The following is a 25,349-nucleotide window of genomic DNA, read 5'->3' on the forward strand; positions in this document are numbered from 1 at the left end:
TAGTTTCTAAAATTTCTGTGAATTTGAATATGGGCTACGCCAGATTTATCTGGGAAGCTCTGAATCTTCTAGGAGGGAACAACTGAGAGGAAAGAGGGTGGAAAGGGAGGAGCCTATGATAAAACAGAACATTTCTTTTTCACTTCCTCTTTCAGACTCCAGAATTTGTTTGCCCTCTGGGGTAGAATCCGCCAAACTTGGAGAGAAGGCTGTGACTGCTGTACTCTGGGCACCAGCTCGCTCCAGGGAGTGATGGGAATCCTGTCATTCTTACCTGTCCTTGCTACTGAGAGTGACTGGGCTGACTGCAAGTCCTCCCAGCCTTGGGGCCACATGCTTCTGTGGACAGCTGTGCTATTCCTGGGTGAGTCAGGGCCCCCGGGAGGGAGAGAAGAACAGGAAACTCGGTTGGGGATAAGCCTGGGCAAGGATGAGGGGTGGCATGGGAAGCCCGTCAGGACACCCAGGGGAGGGAAGGCAGGCTGGTGAAGATGAAACCCTGACGACTCTGCTGGCTTTGGAAAGTCATCCAGTGTGGCAGAGTTCAGGGTTTTTTCTGTGTCTTTCACCCAATCTCACTGAACACCCAGACTCTTGATGTTCTGTCACTTCCCACATCAGAACCCGCTGTGAGAAAAGTCTAGTAACCTATATTTGAATGGCAAATGAATGGCCAGAGTGTTTGCCTTCTTTGAAATTTGTGTTTCACAAAAGACCACATCTTAGTCAGGAGGGCCAGTGCTGCCTTGGATAAGGGGTAGGGAGGAAGTTATAAGATGCATTTTTGGGAGGAGGTGGCAGTGGCCATTCTCCGTGCCCGTGAAACCACTTCATGCAGCAGAAGCCTATCATCTTCATGTGTAAAAATATTCCCCTGGGCAGAAGCACAGGGAGATCTAGGTTATCCAGAGAACAGGGGCTCTGAGAATACACACACCTGGGTAAGTCTGGAGTGATGTGTTGTGGGAACCAGAGAAATCATGCATGCTTCTTTTTACCACACAGACCATGATGGGGAGGTACTGGATCTGATCAGCAAGAAAGCCAGGGTCTTAGGCCAAAATGGAAGGCTGTTTTTAGGCTATGTTCTCAGCTGTTGGACAGGGGACAGGGACTGATCATGCTAGGTGGTTTTGAAAGCCTATGGGAGGCCAAGTAGGGGAGACCTACTGCCAGGACTATCTCTCCAATCTCAATTCCTGGGGCTTCCACCCTCACATTCTAGAGGAAAGCATACTGCCACTCATCCAAATTGTGTGCTGTGGCTGCTAGTGAAATCTGATCAGCTCTGGGGACCCTCAGCTCTTGGTTGTCAATGCAGGATGATACTGGGCTACAGGAGAAAGAGGTAAGGAAGAGAAAGTATTCCTCCATGAATGGGATGCATGGATTAAATTCGAAGAGAAAGTAAGGTGAACTACTTCATTTGTCATGTGGGGAAGCTCAGGCCTAGAGAGGTGATGTGCTTCTTTATCTCTGCTCCTAGTGCTACCAATGTGCCAGTCACCTGGGCAAGATTCCTGGGAAAGATCTTTGGTATTTTCTCCCGTTTGCCTTTTGGTAAATCATCAAGGATTTACCCTATTTTTTTCCACTCTTACTGGGGCTTCCACATTTAGGTCTTCATCACTTGATAACTCAATTTTTATAGCACCCACTGATGGGGTCTTGATTGCTCCTGTCTCCCCTCCCGTGCATCCATGCTGCACACCAAGGCCGTGGCATCTTCAGGTCCAGCTATGGCTGTGTCAGTGCATTTCATAAATGCCTTCTGTGCTGCTCCATTGCCTACTGCAAAAACTCTAATTCTGCCCTGCTAACCGTGTTCCCCATTGCACCCCAAATGTATCTTCTACAGCCAGGCAATATGTACACTGCACTTTCTGTTTTTACCACCTTTGCTCCTGCTGATTCTCCAAATTCTATGTGCAGGCACTGTTCTAGGACTTGGAGACTTATCAGTGAGCATGACTGACAGCTTTCCTGACCGGAAATACGAGGTCAATGAACTTACTGTGAAGCAACAAGTACACTGGGTGGGAGCATGTTTGGTATTTACTACTATTTATTAACTGTGGAATGGATAAATAATTAGTGACGTCTCTCTCCTTTCTTCATCTTTTTATTTGTTTCTCTCCCTCTTCTTCCTCTTCTTTTTTCACCCTCTCTCCCACTACACCGTCCCCCTTGCCAATCCTACATACTGAGGTTTTTAGCTACCACTTTTATGTCAATAATTCCTAAACCTATTTCTCTTGCTTGCTTCTGTCAGGTATAATTTTACATTTCCACTGCTGGTTGGACACGTCTAAAACGATTTGCCAGCTCAAAAACAAAGCATATTCAAAATCCAACTTATCATCTCCTCCTTACAAATGTTCTTCTCCTGCTAACATTTGTATTTGTGTAAGCACAGCCACCCTTTTCCTAGTTATCCAACTTAAATCACCCCCACAGTCTATTAAATGCCAACTTCTCTCTGCCACTTAAATTCTTTCTGCATCTGTTTCCTCTTCTTCACCTCCTGTTGTCAATACAACTTTGGGCTCTCTTATCTCCTACCTAGATCCAACCAGTGAATGATTTCCAGAGCAATGGCACATAAAATTAATATGGCTACTGCTCTCTTTGAATTTTTATCCCACTGAGGGATATAAATGAAAAGTAAACAACCAAGAAGGCATAAGTACAAATGGAAAAGGACTATGAAGATGTAAATAGGGTATTGTGATAAGATTAGTTGTGGGGAAGACAAGAGAGCAGCCTACTTTAAACAGGATGTTATGTAAAGAGTTTTCTGAGGAGGTGACATGTAAGCTGAGACTCAACATGGTAGGGATTTAGCCATTTGGTGATCGAGGACGCATTTCAGGGTAGAGGGATTGGCGTACAGAAAACCCCCAAATTTGAAGAATGCCAGGAAGGCAAGTGTTAATGAAACTCGATGAGTAGGGGAAGAGGGTTCTGAGCTGAGGCTGGAGAAGTAAGCACGGACCAAATTGAGTAGGGCTTGTAGGCCATTTCCACTTTATTTTAAGACCAAAGAAAGGCAACTGAAGGCTTGTAAGCAGGGGAGTGACATCATCTGATTTCTTTTTTTTTTTTTTTCTTTTTTAAGGAACTAGCTTCTTTGTTGAAAATGGATTGTAGGGGGACCATAAGAAGTGAGGGGACAAATTAAGATATGGGAAAAAGCTGATGGTGACCTAAACTGAGTAGTGGCTATAATGGGGGTGAAGAGAAGTTAGTGGGTTCGAGATCTAAGTTGGAAGCAGGATCAGCAAGACTTCCTGGTATGGAAGGGGCTGGATTTTGGGAGACAGAGAGGTTAAAAGATGGCTTGCAGGTTTCTGGCCTATGTAGCTGGGTGGATAGTGAAGATAGATATTGACATGAGGAAGACGGAGAGAAACAGAATGTGTCCACTTGATATGACAACACGAAGCCATTGGTGATTTTGCCAAGAAAAGTTTTAGTGGACTGCTGAGGGCCAAGTCCAAATTGCAGAGAATTAGACAGTGAATGGAAGAAGAAATGAGGACAGCCTGTGTAAGAAAAACAATGGAGAAATTTAGTTGTGAAAGGGACAAGAGATACCAGGCGTGGTGGCTCACGCCTGTAATCCCAACACTTGGAGAGGCCGAGGTGGGTGGATCACTTAAGGTTAGGAGTTCAAGACCAGCTTGTCCAACATGGTGAAACACCATCTCTACTAAAAATACAAAAATTAGCCAGGCATGGTGGGGCATACCTGTAATTCCAGCTGCTCGGGAAGCTGAGGCAAGAGGATTGCTTGAATCTGGGAGGCGGAGGTTGCAGTAAGCTGAGATGGTGCCGCTGTATTCCAGCCTGGGTGACAGAGTGAGACTCTGTCAAAAACAAAAACAAACAAACAAACAAACAACAACAACAAACCAAGTGAAATGGGGCAGTAGCTGGAATTATATATGGTGTCAAGGAAAAGTTTTTTTTGTTTTTTTGTTTTTTATTTTTAGTGGAAGATACTGAAATAAATTCACCATTGATGGGAAGATCCAGCTAAGAGGGAGAAACTGGTGATGCAGAAGAGAAAGTGAATAACAGAAAGGGAAATCCTTGAGAGGATTAAAGGGAATGGGATCAGAGTACTTGCTTGAGACTGACCATAGACAGGAGGAGAGATACTTTCTCCAATGAAATGCAAGGAAGGAGAAGACAGGAGGAGATGCAGATAGACTGGTAGATTTAGTCGGGGGACGATGTGAGATTTTCTGTGTAACCTCTTTTTTTTCTCTGTGAAATATGAGGGAAGGCATCAGCTAAAAATGAGAGGGGACTGAAGGCAGAGGGTGGGATGAGAAAGTTTGGGGAATGAGGAAAAGATGAATGTCACTACTCAGAGTAGCAGAGCAAATGTCTTGGAGGAAAGTCCACAATGGCAGTTCAGTGTCCTATTGAATGCGGTGATCACACATTTACTGCATCAACAGTTTGCCTTCTTGTGTGGTAATTTCAGTAACACGCAATTGAGCAAGTAAAGGCATGGAGAATACAGGTGCGTTTGGTAAAGATAGAGAAAGGCAACCGAAGTTAAGGGGATTTGCAGGGAGGTAATTATAGTGATGCCTCATTGAATTCAAGCTAGATGGGGGTGGGTGGGAGGTGAAGGCAAACATGTGCTCAAGGATAGACAGTGGTAAGATGGATGCTTTGGGGTTCTTGATAAGGTCAAAGATTATTCTGGGGGCTGTACTTGAGCAGATAAAGTTCATCTCCAAAGAAAGAAAGTTTACTGATGATGAGCAGTTCAGGGAGTGAAGAGGCCAGGAGTTTGATGGGTTATCCACATATTCTGGATCACTGCAGTCATCTCTTTTTTTTTTTCTTTTTCTCTGACCTCATTCTTCCATCACAATTACTTTCTTTCTTAATTAATCTATTTGGCATTCCCCCTGTTCCAATCTATTTGACACTGCACTTTCAGCCCCAATTTGAAAATTCTGAGTAACTTCCCACTGTATACTGAACCAAGGAGTGAGCTTATAAAAAATTAACTTAAATTTATTTGAAATTCACCATGTGTCATGTAGCACACTAAATGCCTTCTCTGGATTATCTCATTGAATCCTTACAACAACCCTATGAGGTAGATACTGCTGTCATTATCTTCATTTGCAAGCAAGGAAACTGAGGCAGAGAAAAGTTAAGTAATTTGTGAAAGGTCACGTAGCAGTAGTGGAGTCAGCATTTAAACTCAGTATGTGCCTTCCCCCACTGTCACACCACCTGGCACTAGGAGCCCTCCAGAGTATGACTTCTACCTTGCTTTCCTGCTTTGTCCCTCATTATTGGAAGTACTTGAGGAGAGACCAGAAATCAAGTAGAAGTTGGGCTGCAACTTGCTGGGAATGTTGCCAAGTACCTGCTGCTCCTTCCCATGGAATACCTCTTTCCTCTCAACCGAAATCCTATCAGTCCTGGAAGGTCCTTGACGAACCTGGAAGGTCCCATCTTCTCCATGGAATTCTCCTCCTTTTGAACCCCAAACCCTCCCAAACACAGAGCCCTGGGATCTTTTCTTTCTCTGAACCTCCATAGCATTTTATCCATATTCCTCTAATGGCATCTCTTTTACATCAGATTACACATGCGCTTATCTTCACCGTTAGATTCTTGTCCTCAGTGGAAGTAGGGACTTACATTCTTTTCCCTTAGTAGAACTCAGCATGCATTGCAGGGCAGTGGGAAACCAATGCAGGTTTGTTGATTAATGTTGTATTGCAAAGGAAGGAAGTGATTGGTCCAAGTGTATATTTCGAGGTATTGGAGCATTGGGACCAGAATCCACTTCTCCAAACTTTGAAGCCAATGCTTTCTCCACATTGCCTCCTTTTCGCCCCTTGGTTCTGCTTCCATTTCCTTCCATACTTTTGTCCCTGAAAATATACATGCGCTTGGAAGCTTCTTGACTTTCTCTCAGCCCAGATGCAAGAGAAGACCCTCACCCATGGACAGATGAACACACACACACACACACACACACACACAGACAGCTCTGATTCACCTAAGGACCCAGCTTTGCTTCTTTACCCAATAATAGCACCCACAAATCTTTACCCACCCTAGCCCACACTGCCTCCCCTATGGAAGCTCTTTTCTTAACCCAGTGGCATCCCCCTACCCCTGCATGAAGTCACAGATCTGGTGTCCTTTTGCAGTCTCTTTCTCCTTTTAAGAGATATTTCTAATAGCAAAAACCTGGAAGACCTAAATGCCAAGCAATAGAGTTGTTAAATAAATCACAGGACAGCAAAATAGTAGAATATAGTGTAGCCTTTTAAAATGACAACATGGGCGCACGTGGTGGCTCACATCTGTAATCCCAGAATTTTGGGAGACCGAGGCAGGTAGATCACTTCAGGTCAGGAGTTCAAGACCAGCCTGGCCAACATGATGAAACCCCTTCTCTTCTGAAAATACAAAACTTAGCTGGGTATGGTGACTCAGACCTGTAATCCTAGTCCTTGGAAGGCTGATGCAGGTGAATCACTTGAACCTGGGAGGCGGAGGTTGCAGTGAGCCAAGATCGCGTCCTTTCATTCCAGCCTGGGTGACAGAGTGAGACCCTGTCCCCCCCAAAAGTAAAATAAAATAAAATGACAACATAGAAACAGATTAATCTACTAGAACTTGCATTGCTCAGTGAAAACTCAGGTTAAAGAACAGTTTTTAGAGGATATCCTCATTTACACTTATGTATGTCTGTATGTGAACAGCATGTGTGTGTGTGTGTGTGTGATCACAGAAAAAAATCCAACAGGATGTATGCCAAGGTGATAATACTTTGCTTCTGTGTATTTTCTATTTTTCTGTAGTGATCGTGGATTACCTGTGCAATTTCTTTTTTTTGTTTGTTTGTTTTTTTTTGTTTGTTTGTTTTTTTGTTTTTTTTTTTTTTTGAGACGGAGTCTCACTGTGTCTCCCAGGCTGGAGTGCAGTGGCGCGATCTCGGCTCACTGCAAGCTCCGCCCCCCGGGTTCACGCCATTCTCCCGCCTCAGCCTCCCGAGTAGCTGGGACTACAGGCGCCCGCTACCGCGCCCAGCTAGGTTTTTGTATTTTTAGTAGAGACGGGGTTTCACCATGTTAGCCAGGATAGTCTACCTGTGCAATTTCTACCCCACTCCAACAAAAGAACAAATCTTGCTCTCAGGATAAACTCTGGCAAAATTATTTATACTGATGCATAAATCATATGTAAAGCCCAACAGAGACCTCTTTCCAGAGGCATATTTATTTTAATCAGTCAAGAGGGGAAGCCAAAGGCAAATGTCGCAAAACAGGTGGAAGAGGGTGTTATATAATTTTATTTCATTTTTGTATGTTACTGGGAAGGAGTTCTCAGTCCTTTCGAAAGTGCAGCTCATCCAGGCAGTCCCAGGGAATATGATCATGAGGGCTGTGCTGTAGATGAAGGGCGTTCTGGGCCTGGGCAGTCTCTGGGCCAAAGAGGGCAGGTGTTTGTTCAGACACTCCACTGTGGGCTGATCTTTGCTTTCTGTCTTACAGCTCCTGTTGCTGGGACACCTGGTAAGTACTCCACCCACAGCCTTTCCTTCCTCCAGGTCCCCTTTTCCTCTCCTCCCAGTGCCCTGTCTGGAGGTGCTCTAAATGTACCAGCAACTGAGCCCAGTACCAAGTCAGGGCCAGGAAAGGGTAATTGCTCCCGAAGGATCCCCTGCTCCCTCTTCTGCTCTCCTCCTTCCTTTTCCTCCTTCCATGGAGGCAAGTTGTGGGCAGCCATGGTGTTCAAATGGGGGAGCTGTCACAGAAAATGAGAACTCTGACCTCGCTCTCAACTGCCTTCTGCTGTCCAAATAAAACCAAGAGCTTCCTCTCTCCAAATAAAATTCAGGCACATGCAAAATCACATGGCCTGCATATGTTGTCCCCCTGTGTTGCTAAATCCTTGACTGTGCGTGTTTCTGAGAGCTTCAGAGAGCCGCCTCTGTATACCTCTGGCTACACTTTCCTGAGCACCTCTGTGTTTGTGCCACTCAGCCTCTGCCGCCCCAGGACTGACCCTCCAGGTTTTCTCCCTCTCTCTTTATCCGTCTAAGGCCAGAGAGGCTCATCATGCTTGGGTGTGAGGACGGGCCATCTTGACATCATTTTTAAAAGTACACAGAAGGACATTAGGTCAGAACGGAAACCTGATATCCGACTCCCATGCCTGCCATCTCCACCAGAGCCCCCACTTACCTTCAGTCAGCCCCAGAGAAAATTTATCCACCAGTGTCCAAACACCTTTGTTTATTGGGGAGAAAAGTTAGTCTCAAAAGAGTATGTATGTATGGGGTGTCTGTGTGTCTGTGGTGGTGGGGAGAGGTTGGTGGGGAGAGAGAGAAGGAATTGGTGAGGATTATCTCTTGGTGAAGTATATGTATTTCTAGGGTGTTTCTCTTGCCCGCTCCCTCCCTCTTCTCTTTTGCCCTGTTTGAATCCCTGGACTCCCTGGGGCCCTTGTGGTGGGATGTATGAGCAAAAGCAACTGCCTTCAGTTGCAGAACCATTCTGGGCCTGGCTCAGCTTTTGGTGCCCCCAGTAGGCCCACAGGTGCTTCTGTGTCTGAGATTCAGGGCCTGCTCAAGCTCTTGGGCTTCCTCTTCCTCACGCTACCTCCTCTCTCTGCCCCTCAGCAGCTCCCCCGAAGGCTGTGCTGAAACTCGAGCCCCCGTGGATCAACGTGCTCCGGGAGGACTCTGTGACTCTGACGTGCGGGGGGGGCTCACAGCCCTGACAGCGACTCCACTCAGTGGTTCCACAATGGGAATCTCATCCCCACCCACACGCAGCCCAGCTACAGGTTCAAGGCCAACAACAATGATAGCGGGGAGTACAGGTGCCAGACTGGCCGGACCAGCCTCAGCGACCCTGTTCATCTGACTGTGCTTTCTGGTCAGTGGAGGAAGGCCCCGGGGTGGACCTGGGAGACCCAGGACGGTTGAAATCTGCTTTCAGGCAGAGGTTTGCAGGAAAGGGGGGTGGCCTGCTTACTGGGAAGCATCAGTGTGAGTTGCCTCAGCATATATCAATGGTTGTTTTTGCCTCAGTCCTGATTGAACAGAAGGTTACGAGGCCACAAACAGGCAGCCAAGTGTGAGAGAAGCAGAAGGAAATCCCGACTGCATAAAACCCATTTCCATTTTAATGGCAGAATTGAAAAGCACAAACAGACCACAACTGAATCCTAGCCCTGGAAATGACTCACTGTACAAACATGATTAATTCATTTAACCCTTGAGTTTCCATTTCCTCACCTGCTCCATGGGGCACTAATGCCTCCCTCAAAGGCTTCTGGTGGGAATCAATGTTTCCCTGCCCCCATCCCACCCTCCATGCCCCTTCTCTACGTTCTCACAGTGCTAGGTGCCCTTCTCTGTCTTTCTCTTCCACCAGCCTGTGGGAAACCTGAGATGAAAGTCGTGTCTTACCCATCTTTGTATTTCCAGCATCTGAAACTGGGCAGAGCTTAGTAAATATTTTGCTGGAGAGGTTGATGATCTTACAAAGCTCCCATTGAAAGGTGGCTCTCTGTAAAGCAAAGTTACAATGAGATTGTGATGAACATTGTCCTTGTTGCTTTTCACTTGATCCTCTCCCTTCACCTGAATAGCAAATTTTCCTCAAAAGTACACAGCAAACGAATGACCCACTGGCGACATTGCTGCCTTTAGACCCTGCTGGAAAGAAGCTCCACACTTATTAACATTCTCCAAGTAAATTTGTCAAGTAGCATTCATCAGGTAACATTTGTTGCACATTCATGACTTTCTGCTGTCCACACAGGCCTATATCCTTCTCACATGCAGACTCCTCGGTCAGACTGGATTCCTCCTTCCCTCCCCGACATGGAAGAGATCGCATCTTAGGGTCTCTTGTGTTCTTCCTACAGAGGCCTGTCGGGCAGGAAAAGGCTGCAGCTGCCTTCCTGGGAGAAGGAGGAGATGAGTGTATCCTGAACACCTACTATGTGCTAGGGCCTATTGTAGATACATGACATTATCATGCCCATTTTCACAAATGAGGAAACTGAGGCTCAGAAGACTGAAATTATCTGCCCAAGAGTTCATAAATGACACAGCAAGCATTAGAGTCCAGGACTGTCTGATTTCAGACCTAAGCTGTTCCCTCTGCACACCATGTCCCACCAGTAAGGAAGATCTGGGTCTCAGAGCTGAGCCAAGACCTCCCGGGTCCTCTGGGGTTTTTTGCATCTTTCAGAGTGGCTGGCGCTCCAGACCCCTCACCTGGAGTTCCGGGAGGGAGAAACCATCATGCTGAGGTGCCACAGCTGGAAGGACAAGCCTCTGATCAAGGTCACATTCTTCCAGAATGGAATATCCAAGAAATTTTCCCATATGGATCCCAACTTCTCCATCCCACAAGCAAACCACAGTCACAGTGGTGATTACCACTGCACAGGAAACATAGGCTACACGCCATACTCATCCAAACCTGTGACCATCACTGTCCAAGGTATGGGGAATCTGCCAAGATGTAGGGAGGGGAGAAGAGGGGATGGACAAGCACTAAGGTCACATGGGCCTACACGGAGGTCTGAGAAAGGCCACAGCAGCAAAATTGGGCACTGGAGCAAAGAGGAGTGGTGTGGAGGCCTGGCTAAGTATTGGCCAATGAGCAGGAGTAGGGGCCAGAACTTGGAGCCCTCACCTCCCAGGTAATAGGTAGTCAGGCTCTTGTTCCACTTTGAAATGCAGGCCCCAGACTAAAGATGGCAGCGAAGCAGAGCTTCCTCGTTGGTGCAGAGGTTCCCCAAGCTCCTGGGCATTCCTAAGAGCTGAAGTTTGCCTCGTTTCTTCTCATGGTTCATGTTATAGCCATTCACTCCAGAAAGCCTGGCATGTCATAGTCTGTTCAAGGCTGTGCTCCGTAGAGTAATGATGCCTCCAGCTATGCAAGGCTTTGGGCCCACCCTCCCTACTGCCCGCAAGGGCTAAGGGGATTCCTTCCCTCTGCTCCTGCCTGCTCGCCAATATGCCTTTATTAGTTTGGTGGAGAAACCTGGATAGGCAGGAGGCATAAGTCCAGCCACAGAAACCCTGTGCAGGTGAGGCTGGTGGATGTATGAGTTTTGCATTGGTGAGTGACTCAGACACAGAAGGGCTTTGGGTGACAAGCACTAGGACATAGCACTGGAGGAGGTGGGAGGTGGGACAGGGAGAATACAAAAGTTGTCATTCAAATAGTAACCCCCATCCTGTCCTAATGTCTGTCTTCCCTAGTGCCCAGCGTGGGCAGCTCTTCACCGATGGGGATCATTGTGGCTGTGGTCACTGGGATTGCTGTAGCGGCCATTGTTGCTACTGTAGTGGCCTTGATCTACTGCAGGAAAAAGCGGATTTCAGGTTTGTAGCTCCTCCCAGTCCCTTTTGTTATCAGTTTCCACTTGGTCCAGGCCCTAACCCCAGACATGGCCAGAATCCCTCTCTTTGGGCTAGATACGCATTCAGATCTAGGCCCGTATTGTATTATATTCATTTGTTCATTTATTAGATCATTCATTGACAAGACTTGAACAAACTAGCTTCTGTGTCAGCCAATGCGTGAGACATGGTGGGTGATGCCAAGATGAAGTCCAGTCCCTGCCCTTGGGGAGTTCTCAGCATTGTGAGGAAGACAGAAGTACAGCTAGGCCATTATAATAAGATGGGATAAAAGCAATGATAAGGACATGAAAAGCCTAGGATAGGAGTACAGAGGAGGCTCCATAGCCCAACAAGGGCTGAGGCAGTTGGAGAAGGTCTCGGGGGGAGCAGTGTAGTGCAGTGATGGAGTGCACATAGTGGGGTCAGACTGCCTGGGTTCAAATCTAGTTCCACAGCATACCAGCTATATGACCCAGGTGAGTCACTCCACCTCTCTGTGCCTCAGTTGTCTCATGTGGAAAATGGGGACACTAATAGGACTCACCTCACAGGGTTGCCATGGGGATGAAAGAGGCTGACGCTCTTACACCAGTGCCTGTCAGGCAGTAACAGCACACAAGCAGGGCTGTTGCCATTCTGGAGGAGGTGGTGTGTGAGGGCAGCACTTAGCTAGAGAAAAAGGACTCTCCAGGCACCGGGCCAAGGCAGGGACTGAGGCTGGGTGGGGCTCATATGGGTGTCACGGGGGAGTAGAGAGGGTGCTGCAAGCTGCTGAGAAAGAGAAATAATCCCACTAACACCTCACAAAGCACTTTGCAATTGGTTCATAACCAGGACCTCAATTACTGATGATAATACAGAGAAACAGAGAGAGACTGAGACACAGAGGTGTTTTTAAAAGGCATAGCAAGCTTCAGACAGATGCCATGAGTGGCCTTTCTGACACTCCTGGGCGTCCCCATGGGTGAGCTGAGCTCTGCCTCTGGACCAGCGCTTTTCCAGGCGGGAGCAGCCCCTGAGCAGGGGAGCTGGGGGTGGGAGGACGGAAAGCATCTGCCAGAGGGAAGGCCTGAGCTGGTTCCATCCAATCCTGGCCCTGGTCCTTGGTCCTGAGGACTCAGGCCCCACTCCCTAATCCTACTAACCTCCTGTGTGCCCCTCCCAGCTCTCCCAGGAAACCCTGAGTGCAGGGAAATGGGAGAGACCCTCCCTGAGAAACCAGGTGAGTACAGGGTTGTCTCAGGGATTCAGTGATGGCTCACCAGGGCTGCCCGCTGGACCGGAGCCAGGCAGAAGGGGCTTGTGCGAGTTCAGCTGGGAGCCAGGGAGGGAGCAGCGGTGAGGGGATGGCCGGGGGCTCAAATCGCTTGGTCAGCTCTGAGTCTAACTCCTGGGCCTAAAGAGGACCTCTCTGGAGATGAGAAGAAAAACACCAGTCCCGGATACAGAGGAGAGGGCTGTGTCCGAATTTCTGGGATCAGGAATCTGGGGATATTTCCAGATCTGGAAATCAGAAATACTTTGGTCTTTCTGTGGAACTTTGGTGGAGCTGGCAAAGGATAGGGCTACGCGCTGTAAGGCTGAGGCCAATCGGATGTGGGAGGCAGGAGTCTAAGGGGAAAAGAGGAGGAGGCCTGGAAACCCCTTGATTTGCTGAGGAATCTGTCTCTGTGGAGGGATGGGGTGGAGTGGCCAGGCTCAGCTGTCTGTGGAATGCTAAGAGGAGGTTTGGGCTTGAGAAAATTCCTGGGGACTAGGGGCACTAGTGGGCTCTACTCTGTGGGCAAAGCTTGGTTCCAATGCCCATGCACTCAAGGTTGATTGAATTTGGGCCTGGTTCTGCCCCCATCACACAGTGGAGCCTTGAGCCAGTCAGTCTCCCTGATGGGGTTCAGTCTGCTCACTGAGGAAATGAGTGGGTGGCTGGGGTGACCTCTCAGGCTTTCTAGGTCTGACATTGTGAGAGCCAGGGGCCACTCAAACCCTGGCCTAGGTGGGAGTATGTAAAGGAACTTCCAGGAGGATGCCAGGCAACTTCCAGGGCTTTCTCTGGGGGCTTCCATGACAGTAGAAACAGGCAGGAAAAAGAGGCTGTCAAAGACCCCAACTCAGATGGCTGGAGTATGATTCAGAGCAGAGCCAACAGATTTGAGAGCTTGAGCAAAATATCACTCGTCCCGCTGTGCTGGCCGGGCCCAGTGGGGACAGGGGCCTGTGTTCACACCAGGGCCAAAGCAGATCTGTTAAAAACAAAGTCCGAGCAACTGGATTATCCTTCTTGTTGTGTGGTTCTGTCTACACTGGCATAAGCACATTTCACAAGGCATTTTTGCAGCCAGGCACTGGGGCTGATGATTTCCCAAAAGGTAAAGCTGGGTTACTGGGATTCTTGGGGAATGTATTAGAATGGGAATTCAGAATGTGGTTTGCTGCAGAATTTACAGCATGGCAATAAAGGCTCTTGGTGTTCAGGGAGTGAGAGAAGAGACTAGATGTACTGTCTCAGATGCCTCCCGACTTCCTGAGAAATGCCACTTTGCAGATACTGGGGCTACTTTTCACACTGGCTAAGTCAGTTCATAGCAAAATATGAGGGAATTCAGTGTGTTTCAGACACTAACCAGAGAAAGTCCTTCCTTCCTTTCTTCTTCCCTCCCTCCCTTCCTCCCTTTCTCACTCACTTTCTCTTCCTTTTTAATGCCACGGAGTACCATATTTTTCAAAGTTCCAACAAAGATGCACTACATTTAGACAATGTGAAAATGGCCCTCAGCCTTCTCTCCCTAAAGTCTGTGGCCAGCAAAAATCTGGACTTTACTTCACTCTGATGCTGAACACTTCCCCTACCCCACCTCTTCCCCAATATCTCAGATCCCAAGGCTCCCTGGTTTGCTTCTAGGAAAGCTCAGCAATTCCCTGAAAAGAGTGCAGCTCAAGTGACTGCTTCACTTTTTCACCGTGGCCCATGGGGAAGGCTGTGGCTGGGCTACCCCACGCGTGGATCAATGAGGCCATATTTACCCAGTGCTTGGCCTAGAGATCCAAGACAGGGTCAGCAGTGCTTGCTTTGGCTCTAGCTTGGGCGTTGGTTTTGCAGCCTCAGCATCAGCACAGGCAGGCCCTCTTCTCCGGCAGTGCTCTGGCTGATATTTCTTCTTTTTGCCCACAGCCAATCCCACTAATCCTGACGAGGCTGACAAAGTTGGGGTGAGTAATCCCAGTCATCTCCCCCTCCCTTCTCTCCTTTTGCCTTCTCTGTTGCCTTCTTTCCTAGGCCCTCTCTGTGGATCCTCACTGCTGGTCTCTGCTTTCTCTAGGCTGAGAACACAATCACCTATTCACTTCTCATGCATCCGGATGCTCTGGAAGAGCCTGATGACCAAAACCGTGTTTAGTCTCCATTGTCTTGCCTTGGGATTTGAGAAGAAAATCAGAGAAGGAAAGATCTGATAGTTCCTGGCCTAAATTCCCCTTGGGGAGGAGAAGGAGATGCTGCAGTTCCGAAAAAGAAGGCCCCTTCCAGAGTCATCTACCTGAGTCCTGAAGCTCCCTGTCCTGAAAACCACGGACAATATGGCCCCAAATGACCGACTGCACCTTCTGTGCTTCAGCCCTTCTTGACATCAAGACTCTTCGTTCCACATCCACACAGCCAATACAATTAATCAAACCACTGTTATTAATAGATCATAGCAACTTGGGAAATGCTTATGTTACAGGTTACATGAGAACAATCATGTAAATCTATATGATTTCAGAAATGTTAAAATAGACTAACCTCTACTAGCACATTAAAAGTGATTGTTTCTGGGTGATAAAATTATTGATGATTTTAATTTTCTTTATTTTTCTATAAAGATCATATATTACTTTTATGATAAAACGTTATAAAAATAACATTCTGTTTACCTTTTCAAGGCTGTATTGGTTTGAGTGTAGATTGAATTGCGTGGGGTCTGTTTCTCTTCAGTGATGAGACTCTTAGGAAGGCAGGAACGGATAGGATGTGGGGGAAAGGAGAGATGGGGATTTGGAATGTAGAGTTAGTGCCCCTTTTCTTAAAACTGAATACAGTCATGCACCACGTAACGATTTTTAGTTCAACAACAAACTGCATATATGATGGTGGTCCCATAAAATTATAATGCTATATTTCTACTATGCCTTTTCTATTCCTATGTTTAGATATATGAGTACTTACCGTTGTGTTACAGTTGCCTAAAGTATTCAGTACAGTAGCATGCTGTACAGGTTTGTAGCCTAGGGGCAATAGGCTATGCCATACAGCCTAGGTGTGTAGTAGGCCACACCATGTAGGTTTGTATAAGCACCTGCTATAATGTTCACACAACAAAATTGCCTGCATTTCTCAAAATATATCCCCATATTTCAGCAATGCATGACTGTACTCTTCTGCCAATAACCTTGTATTCTTGTTTCCATGTCTTCTTCTGTTTCCTCCTATGGCAAATAAAACACTGTTTTGCAACACAAGTTCACAGGAAGTCAAACTTGAGATGAGCCCTCAGTGGAGATTGCTGACATGTCCTGCTCCGCTATTCTCCCAATGTAGTTACCAGAAGGATGTGACCTTCTCCGAGAAGTCATCCCAGGCAGATTAGAAACATGACTGGCAGTCTCCTTGAGGGTTTGGAGAGTGCCCTTGGAGAGGCTTCATTTTCCTGGGACTCTAACACAGTATCATTGTGCAACATTTGTTGCACTTTTTATGGTAGGATAAAAAGTACTCACTTTTTATGGTCCCACAATCAGATTTCATACACACTTATTGTTTTAGTAATAAGGGATAATAATTAAAATTACTGCATTATTAAGGGCTTACTTTGTGCCGAACTCTATGCTTTAGAAATTAGAGAATTTACAATTAGCCTTTTATATTTCCTCTTTTGTGAGTTTCCTGTGAGTTTATTCTTTGCCTATTTTTGTAGATACAATGTATGTCCCTTTATTTATAAATTGCATAGTAGTAACTTATTTCCTTTTATTTGTATGTAAATTATTTCACTACACTAATAATATATTCTTTTTATAAAATTAAGATACAGCTAGGCAAAACAAAAAAATTAGGTCGCCCATAAAGCCATAAACCAGAAATAACTAATGCTAGCATTTAAGGATATCAATCCACATTCCTGTCTGAGGCAGTGTGTATTTGTATTTTAAGAATTGTATCTAATTCCAGCTACTTGGGAGGCTGAGACAGGAGAATTGCTTGAACCCGGGAAGCAGAGGTTGCAGTGAGCCAAGATTGCACCCCTGCACTTCAGCCTGGGCAGCAAGAGTGAAACTCCATCTCAGAAAAAAAAAAAAAAAAAAATTGGATCATATCGTATATTTTTACATATTCATAAATACACTCAGGCAAAAATGTATGCTCATTGTAAGCATGTAAGCCCAAATAATACAGAAAGATAAGGAGTAAAAAGTAGAAGCCCTTTTCTTTCTTTCTTTCTTTCTTTTTTTTTTTTTTTAAAGAGATGGGGTTGTAGCCCAGGCTGGAGTGCAGTGGCAGGATCACAGCTCACTGCAGCCTCAAACTCCTGGACTCAAGTGATCTTCCCACCTCAGCCTTCCCAGTAGCTGGGACTACCACACCTGGCTAATTTTTAAGAGTTTTTTGGCCGGGCACGGTGGCTCATGCCTGTAATCTCAGCACTTTGGGAGGCCGAGGCGGGCAGATCACGATGTCAGGAGATGGAGACCATCCTGGCTAACACGGTGAAACCCCGTCTCTACCAAAAAAAAAATACAAAAAAAAAAAAAAAAAGGCCGGGCGCAGTGACTCACGCCTGTAATCCCAGCACTTTGGGAGGCTGAGGCGGGCGGATCGCGAGGTCAGGAGATCGAGACCATCTGATGAACACGGTGAAACCCTGTCTCTACCAAAAACACAAAAAATTAGCCGAGCGTGGTGGTGGGCACCTGTAGTCCCAGCTACTCGGCAGGAGAATGGAGTGAACCCGGGAGGCGGAGGTTGCAGTGAGTCGAGATCGCACCACTGCACTCCAGCCTGGGCGACAGATAGAGACTCCGTCTCAAAAAAATAAAAAAAAAAATACACACACACAAACAAAATTAGCCGGGCTTGGTGGCGGGCGCCTGTATCACAGCTACTTGGGAGACTGAGGCAGGAGAATAGCATGAACCCGGGAGGCAGAGTTTGCAGTGAGCCAAGATCACGCCACTGCACTCCAACCTGGGCAACAGAGCAAGACTCCGTCTCAAAAAAAATAATAAATAAAAATAAAAAAATTTTTTTGGCTGGGTACGGTGGCTCACGCCTGTAATCCCAGTGCTTTGGGAGGCCAAGGTGGGTGGATCACCTGAGGTCAGGAGTTTGAGACCAGCCTGGCCAACATGGTGAAACTCCCGTCTCTACTGAAAATACAAAAATTAGCTGGGCGTAGAGGCTCATGACTGTTTAGTCCCAGTTACTTGGGAGGCTGAGGCATGAGAATCGCTTGAACCCGGGAGGCGAAGGTTGCAGTGAGCCGAGATCATGCCATTGCACTCGAGCCTGGGGAACAGAGTGAGACTCAGTCTCGAAACAAAACAAAACAAAACAAAAAAGTTTGTAGAGATGGGGTTTTGCTATGTTGCCTAGGCTGATCTCAAACTCTGAGCCTCAGGTGATCCTCCCCACTTAGCCTCCCAAAGTGGAGGGATTACAGGTGTGAGCCACTGTACCTGGCCCTGACATGCTATTTAAAGTCTCAAACTTGACTCCTGATCCCCAGGGTCAGTTTCTTTACTGATAGTTTTTCAATAAGCCTAGCCATTTAGATAGTTGGCTTGACTACGTAGCCAGAGGGGGCATAAAAATCCCTCTGGGAACTTCTGCTTTGAGCTCTCCCATAGCCAAGATTCCTTGCATGGATCTCGGTGGTTTAATCCTGACAAAAAGCGCAAATAAGGTACAGTAACTATAAGGATGCTAGGGAGCTTGCACATGGAATCTCTTGGACTCCCAGTAATTGCCTAGACTCTCTTTCTCTTGCTATATTTTTAAATAAGCACTTTGTGTGAGCATGCTCAGTAGAGTTTGATGAGTTCTTTCAAATATCCTCTTCAGCAAGGACATCCCTGTCTACACTTCCCCTACTGCTATTCCTCTGCTCTTATTTCCTTCATGGTATCTATCACTGTATGTAATTATCTTATGCATTTTTTTTTTGCTTAAATATTTACTTACATGTTCTAAAATGTAAGCTCACTCTGGGCAGGGTGTTTGTATTATTCACTGGTGTATTCCAGAGACTATAACAATGCAATCACTATTGATTGAATGAGTTAATGAATGAAATCATATTATATTTATCTAAAACTCTTAAATGCTTTAAATAGATCTTTACTATATTTGGAGCTTATTTTTGGACTTGGTGTAAGATGAGAACCTAACATAATTTTTCCACATGAAAGTCAGTTGTTCCAATACCATTTGTTGAACAGTTTAATGATTTGAAATCCTAATTTATCACCTAAATTCCCACTCATAGGTCTATTTTTAGCCTCTCTTCTATTACATTGTTCTATTTATCTATTTCTGCATCAATACCACATTTTTAGTTATTGCAACTTTATAGTGTACTTTGATATATAGAAGGTCAAGTTTTCTCTCATTCTTCTGTTTCAAGGTTTTCTTGGCTACTACTGTGCTGCTTCTCTTCCAGATGTACTTAAGAATTCCATAACACTATTATGATATTGGTAGAACTGCACTGCATTTATAGATTATCTGGGTAAAGTTTGACATCTGTGTCATATTGAGGCTTCCCAAGTTACAACTCTTCATTCATTCAGACTTACAGAATTTTCCTATAATATCGTATGAGCTTGGTACATTTTTTGTGATAGATCTTTGACAAACTTTTTTTTTCTGTCATTTTTGGTCTGGTTAGGATTTTCTATCTCTCTTGGGAGTCAATTTTGAAAACTTTTGCTTTCCTAGGAATCATCCATTTTATTGGTATGCAGCAGTAAATCACACTTTTTCCCTATTTTTTGGTAATAAGTTGTGTGTTTGTGTTTACGTCCCTCCTCTCATTCCTAGGTTTTGGGTTTTCTTTCTTTTATCAGTTAGGATGACTTCAGTTGGAAATAACAGGAAATTGTGATTCAAATTGGCTTAAACATTAAGGAAATGTATTATCTCACATAACAAAAAGTCCAGAGACAGTTTCTAGCACATCAGAACTCTTGGTCCACTTTTCTACAATCTGTGAGCACTGCCCTTGAGCTAGCAGCAAGATGATTAGTGATTGGAGGCAGCATCATACCCAGACCGCTGTAGAAAGAAAAGGACTATCTCTTTCATGTGTACCTTTTTATTTTTTATTTTTTATTTTTTTTGAGACAGAGTTGCAGTGGCGCGATTTCCATTCACTGCAATCTCCACCTTCTGGGTTCAAGCAATTTTCCTGCCTCAGCCTCCTGAGTAGCTGGGATTAAGGTAGGCGCCACCACGCCCAGCTAATTTTTGTATCTTTTAGTAGAGACAGGGTTTTACCATGTTGGCCAGGCTGGTCTCAAACTTCTGACCTCAGGTGATCCACCTGCCTCGGCCTCCCAAAGCGCTGGGATTATAGGCGTGAGCCACTGTGCCTGGCCTTGTGTCTCTTTTTGACAATGAGGAAAATTTTCTCGGAAGTTCTTCAACCATCTTCCCGTAATATCATATTGGTCAGGACTGGGTCACATGCTCATTCTTAAATCCATCATGAGAAAGGGAACTGAGATGACCGCAATTCACTTAGCTTAATCATTTGGAGAGTCAACCATCTTGACATTATCTCTCTGTTCATCCTAATCAGGCTTACCAAAGGTTTGCTTTATTAGTCTTGTCACAGCTTTTGACTTCTGGCTCAAGTACTTTTGCTTGTTTTCTAATGTATTATTTCTTTCTTAGATTTCATTTATATTTACTGTATTATTAATTTCTAAACTTCCTGTTTTGAAACAGATTCACAAAAGGCTATACTTTTTCCTCTTCTGCCATTTTGGTCACACCCATTAGATTTTGAGATGTATGTATCCCTGTCATTGTTGTTTATAAATCTATAACTTTAGTTTTACTTTCTTCTTAACCCAAAGTTTATTTGGAAGGGTGTTTTGTTGTGTTTGTTTTGTTCAAGACAAATGAGCACTACCTTTTTTGCCTTTTTTGTTTTCTATTTTATTGTGGGACGGTCGGTAAATGTGGTCTGTATGATTTTTCTGTATGTGAATATCTTTAAGTATATGTACGAAGACAATGTTTTCTTTCATTTAAAATAAAGCTTTGTTTTTTATTATAGCAACACACACGCTTAGTTTATATTGTATAAGAGAATAGAAGGCATATAACAAGAAATAGCTGTTTATTGCCCCTTCCCTCACATCTCAGCTCTGCTTCTCAGAGGCAACCATGTTCAATTATTTCAACTATGTCTTCTGCTAATTTACCTCCATATTTCCAAACAATACAACATGCTGCTATTTCTCAATTTTTCAATATTAGACATTATCTATTTGATTTCCTACTATAGAATATGAGGACTATTCTTATTATACCATGCTTACTCACTTCCCACTTTTCCTACCATGTGCTCCAACATAGCTTTATCACAATTTATGATTACTGTTTGTTACTGAGACAAATAGTGTTGTCTGATTATATTTCCCCTCTTGAACCATCTTTTTTTCCTCTAGAGATAATAAATGCCTCATTTTTGTAATTTTTTTTAGTTTTCTATGTGTTTATTAGCTTTTCCAAAGATTTTAAAAAATGTTCTAAGTAACTTAATACTATTTTCCATGTTGTCAAATGCACCATGTAGCTTTTCAGTTTCTCTTCCTTCCTTTTTTTTTTTTCCCATTAGCAAGATGTCCCTCCTTTTTTGACGCTGTTTTCGGTCATTTGATCTCTGGGCCTCTTGCACAGCTGTTGTCCTAGGACTTCTCTATCTTTTATATGAAATCCTGTTTCCTGAATCTTATGTCTTCATATTTCTTGGTTTCTTCCTTGTGTGGCTGCAGCATGTTTGCCAGGGTACCCTGAGAAAGGGTTTTCAGGTGATATAGTGGAGGCCATAATGCCTCACCTCATACTCACTCAGCTCACCTGAATTCATTTGCAGCTGCTGGCTGGGTCAATTTCTCCTGAGAATTAAACTAAGACAGGGAAAAATTAGTCACCTGCAAACAGTCACCCTGGGTAGGAGAGAGGCCCTAAGAGTGTAACTTCTTCTTCTACAGAGTTTACAATTATCCTCTCACTTTTAGAATCATTCTTTAACCGTATATTTTGTTGTACAAGATTCCTCTAATTCCTGAACTTTTTCTAAGATCTTCCAGGAAAATTAGCTTGCTTTTCATTAGTATTCCTTTCTTTAGGGAAATAAACTCAATTCCCTATTACCCAATTTTCTGTAACAACACGACCAAGATTTGTGGTCATCCCAATGTTACTTCTTAGATATTAGACAAAAATAATGTTGTTAAATGGCTGAATAAAAGAGATATCTTTATATCTCTGTTCATCTTAATTAGACTTGTCAGAAGTCTTTTTTATTGGGCTTTTCACAGAATTAGTTTTTGATTGTTTGATCACATCCTCCTTTTGTTTGCAATCTTGTACATTGTAATCTCTTCTCTTTGTAATATTGTTAGTCTTGAATAATACCAAAAAATATGTATAGATTTTCCCTACCACATTAGTCTCTCTGTTTACTGTACTCCTGTGCCCACTGGAATGAAATGTTCCTTAATTTTTCTATTTTTGTTGAAAACCACAATTTCAACCGATAATTTAAATTATACAAATTGTATCTCAACAAGATTACTTAAGACTTATCAAACACATTGTTACATACATTTCTATAACTGTTGTCAGCCAAATAATTAAACACTTCAATCTATAATTTCTACATATCCAATGAGAATGTATGTCTTTTTTTTTTTTTTGAAGGCAATTTTATAACTTCATTTGATGTATTTGACGATCAGCGATTAGTTCTCATCCACATTGACTGTCTGAAGATTTTCGAAAGTGGTAACAGGTACATAGGTAACCAAAGTATAGAGCTTATTTGGTGAATCTTCATCCTCATTACGTTTTCTGGACAGCCGCACATGGATTCGGTATGGGACATTCCTTATTCCTCTGGCCCAGACAGCTTTGTGGAGCCTGATATCAATGCGCACATCCAGAGTTCCCATTTACTTCATGGCAAATTTCCGAATCTCTTTGAGTGCCCCAGGGGTACACTTCTTGAAGCCCACTCCATGGATACGCTTGTGAATGCTGATGGTGTATTCTCGGGTCACCACCTCGTTGATGGCAGAACGGCCCTTTTTCTTTTCGCCACCCTTCTTTGCTGGAGTCATTCTGCCGGGTCCAAGTTGGAAAGGAAGAGCGCGAGGCATTGTGGGAGAAGGAAAGCCTAGACTCTATGTCTTTTAATAGATCATGCTTTGGGTGTCAAGTCTAAGAACTCTTTGGCTAGCCCTACATCCCAAAAAATATGTTCTCCAGTTTTTTGTTCTTGTTTTTTAAGTTTTACAGTTTTACAGTCTACATTTAAACCCAGGATCTCCCAGGCACAGTGGCTCACACCTGTAATCCCAGCTCTTTGGGAGGCCAAGGCAGGAGGATTGCTTGAACCCAGGAGTTTGAGACCAGCCTGGCAACATAGTGAGACTCAGTCTCTACAAAAAAAAAAAAAAAAAAAAAAAAGTTACCTGGGAAGTCCCAGCTACTTGCAAGGCTGAGGTGGGAAGGTTGCCTAAGTACAGGAGGTCGAGGCTGCTGTGAGCTATGATTGCACCACTGCACTCCAGCCTGAGCAACAGAGTGAGACCTTATCTCAAAAATGTACATAAGTAAGTAAATAAATCCAGGATCCATTTTGAGTTTATTTTTTATGAGGTATGATACTTAAGTTGAAGTTTATTTTTTTTCCTGTGGATGACCGATTGCTCCAACAATCATTTGTTGAAAAGGCCGTCTTTCCTCATTGAATTGGTTTTGCACCTTTGTCAATCAGTTGGGCATATTTGTGTGGGCCTATTTCTGGTTCTCTATTCTGTCCCATTATTCTGTGTCTATAACTCTGCCAATACCATACGATCTTGATTATTCTAACTGCATTGTAAGTTTTATAATTGGTTAGACTGATTCCTCCCAACATTCTTATTTTTCGAGATTTTTAAGCTATTCTAATTCCTTTGTCTTTCCATATACATTTAAGAATAATATTGTCTATATCTATAAAAAAATCACGCTAGACCGGACGCGGTAGCTCACGCCTGTAATCCCAGCACTTTGGGAGGCCGAGACGGGCGGATCACAAGGTCGGGAGATCGAGACCATCCTGGCTAACACAATGAAACCCCGTCTCTACTAAAAAATACAAAAAATTAGCCGGGTGTGTTGGCGGGCCCCTGTAGTCCCAGCTACTCGGCAGTCTGAGGCAGGAGAATGGCGTGAACCTGGGAGGCGGAGCTTGCAGTGAGCAGAGATCGCACCACTGCACTCCAGCCTGGGCGACAGAGCGAGACTCCATCTAAAAAAAAAATAAATAAAAAATAACGCCAGGATTTTGACAGTAATTGTGTTAAAGGTGTATATTAGTTTGGGCAGAATTGACTTCTTTACTATATTAAGTTTTCCAGTCCATAAACATGATATGGCTCTCCATTTATTTAGAATTTTACCAACTTTCCTTCATCAGTGTTGTGTAGTTTTTGTCATACAAAACCTATACATGTTTTGTTAGATTTATACCTATCTATTTCTTTTTTCTTCTTAGTATTGTAATTGTAAATGATACTGTTTTAAATTTCAGAGTCCACGTTCATTGCCAGTATGTAGAAATACAATTGATTTTTTATCTTGTATGTTTATGTGTGTTGCAACCTTGCTGAAGACTCACGTATTAGTTCTAGGAGTTTTTAATGGATTCCTGGGATTTTCTAGGTAGACAATCACATCATGTATAAGCAGGGGCATTTTCTTTCTTTCTTTCCTACCCATATGCCTTTTATTTTCTTCTCTTATCTTACTGAACTGGCTAGAACTTCCAGCATTATGTTGAATAAGAGTGGTGCTAGCAGACATCTTTACTTCGTTTTGATTTTAGGGGGAAAGCACGCAGTCTTTCATTGTTGAGTATGGTGTTAGCCAAAAGTCTGTGTAGATGCTGTTTATCAAGTTGAGGAAGTTTCCCTCTATGCCCTCTCCTTTTTGCTTGTTTTTTTTTTTTTTAATTTTTTAAAGACTTTTCATCAGGAATAGGTGTTAATTTTGTTGATTTTTTTTTTGCATTGATTGACATGATTTTTTATGGTTTGACATGATTTTTGATGTGATTTTTCTCCTTTAGTATGTTAACATGGTGGATTACATTGATTGATTTTAAAATATTAAACCAGTCTTGCATTCCAGGAATAAACCCCACTTGGTCATGGTGTATAATTCTTTTTATATGTTACTAAATCCTATTTGCTAATATTTTGTTTAGTATTTTTGCATCTATAGTCATGAAAAATATTAGTCTGTAGTTTTCTTGTGTGTGTGTGTGTATTAACCCTGTATTTGTCTTTAACCCAAGATATGATATGTCTATCTTGGTATATGTGTCATGGGCACTTAGAAAGAATGTGTAGTCTTTGTCTGGCTTTGGTATCAGGGTAAACTAACTTTGTGAAATGAATTGGAATGTGTTCCTTCCTATTCTATATTCTGAGAAACATTGTATAGAATTGGCTAATTCTTCTTCAAATGTTTGGCAGAATTCACCAGTAAAACCATCTACGACTGGAGATTTCTTTTTGGGGAGTTTTAAAATTGTGAATTCAATTTCCTTTATAATTATAGAGCTACTCCACAATCTATTTCATTTTGGGAGAATCGTGGCAGTTT

At 43.9% G+C, this 25,349-nt stretch overlaps 1 protein-coding gene and 1 pseudogene across 2 annotated transcripts; one reads left to right on the plus strand and one right to left on the minus strand.

Moving 5' to 3' along the window:
• Nucleotides 1–218: 218 nt before the first annotated feature.
• On the plus strand, nt 219–15,919 carry FCGR2B (Fc fragment of IgG receptor IIb). The gene is given in 9 exon segments (XM_025362313.1): nt 219–364; nt 7,548–7,568; nt 8,678–8,757; nt 8,759–8,936; nt 10,263–10,517; nt 11,285–11,407; nt 12,594–12,650; nt 14,598–14,635; nt 14,746–15,919. Coding segments are annotated over 9 exon segments (942 nt in total). The 5' UTR covers nt 219–252; the 3' UTR covers nt 14,824–15,919.
• Nucleotides 15,920–22,376: 6,457 nt separating this feature from the next.
• Nucleotides 22,377–22,852, minus strand: LOC112605328 (annotated as a pseudogene). Its single transcript, XR_003115391.1, has one exon. The product of XR_003115391.1 is annotated as a 60S ribosomal protein L31 pseudogene (transcript).
• Nucleotides 22,853–25,349: the final 2,497 nt, after the last annotated feature.

Source organism: Theropithecus gelada, chromosome 1 (assembly GCF_003255815.1).
Source record: "Theropithecus gelada isolate Dixy chromosome 1, Tgel_1.0, whole genome shotgun sequence".
Classification (NCBI taxonomy): Eukaryota; Metazoa; Chordata; class Mammalia; order Primates; family Cercopithecidae; genus Theropithecus; species Theropithecus gelada.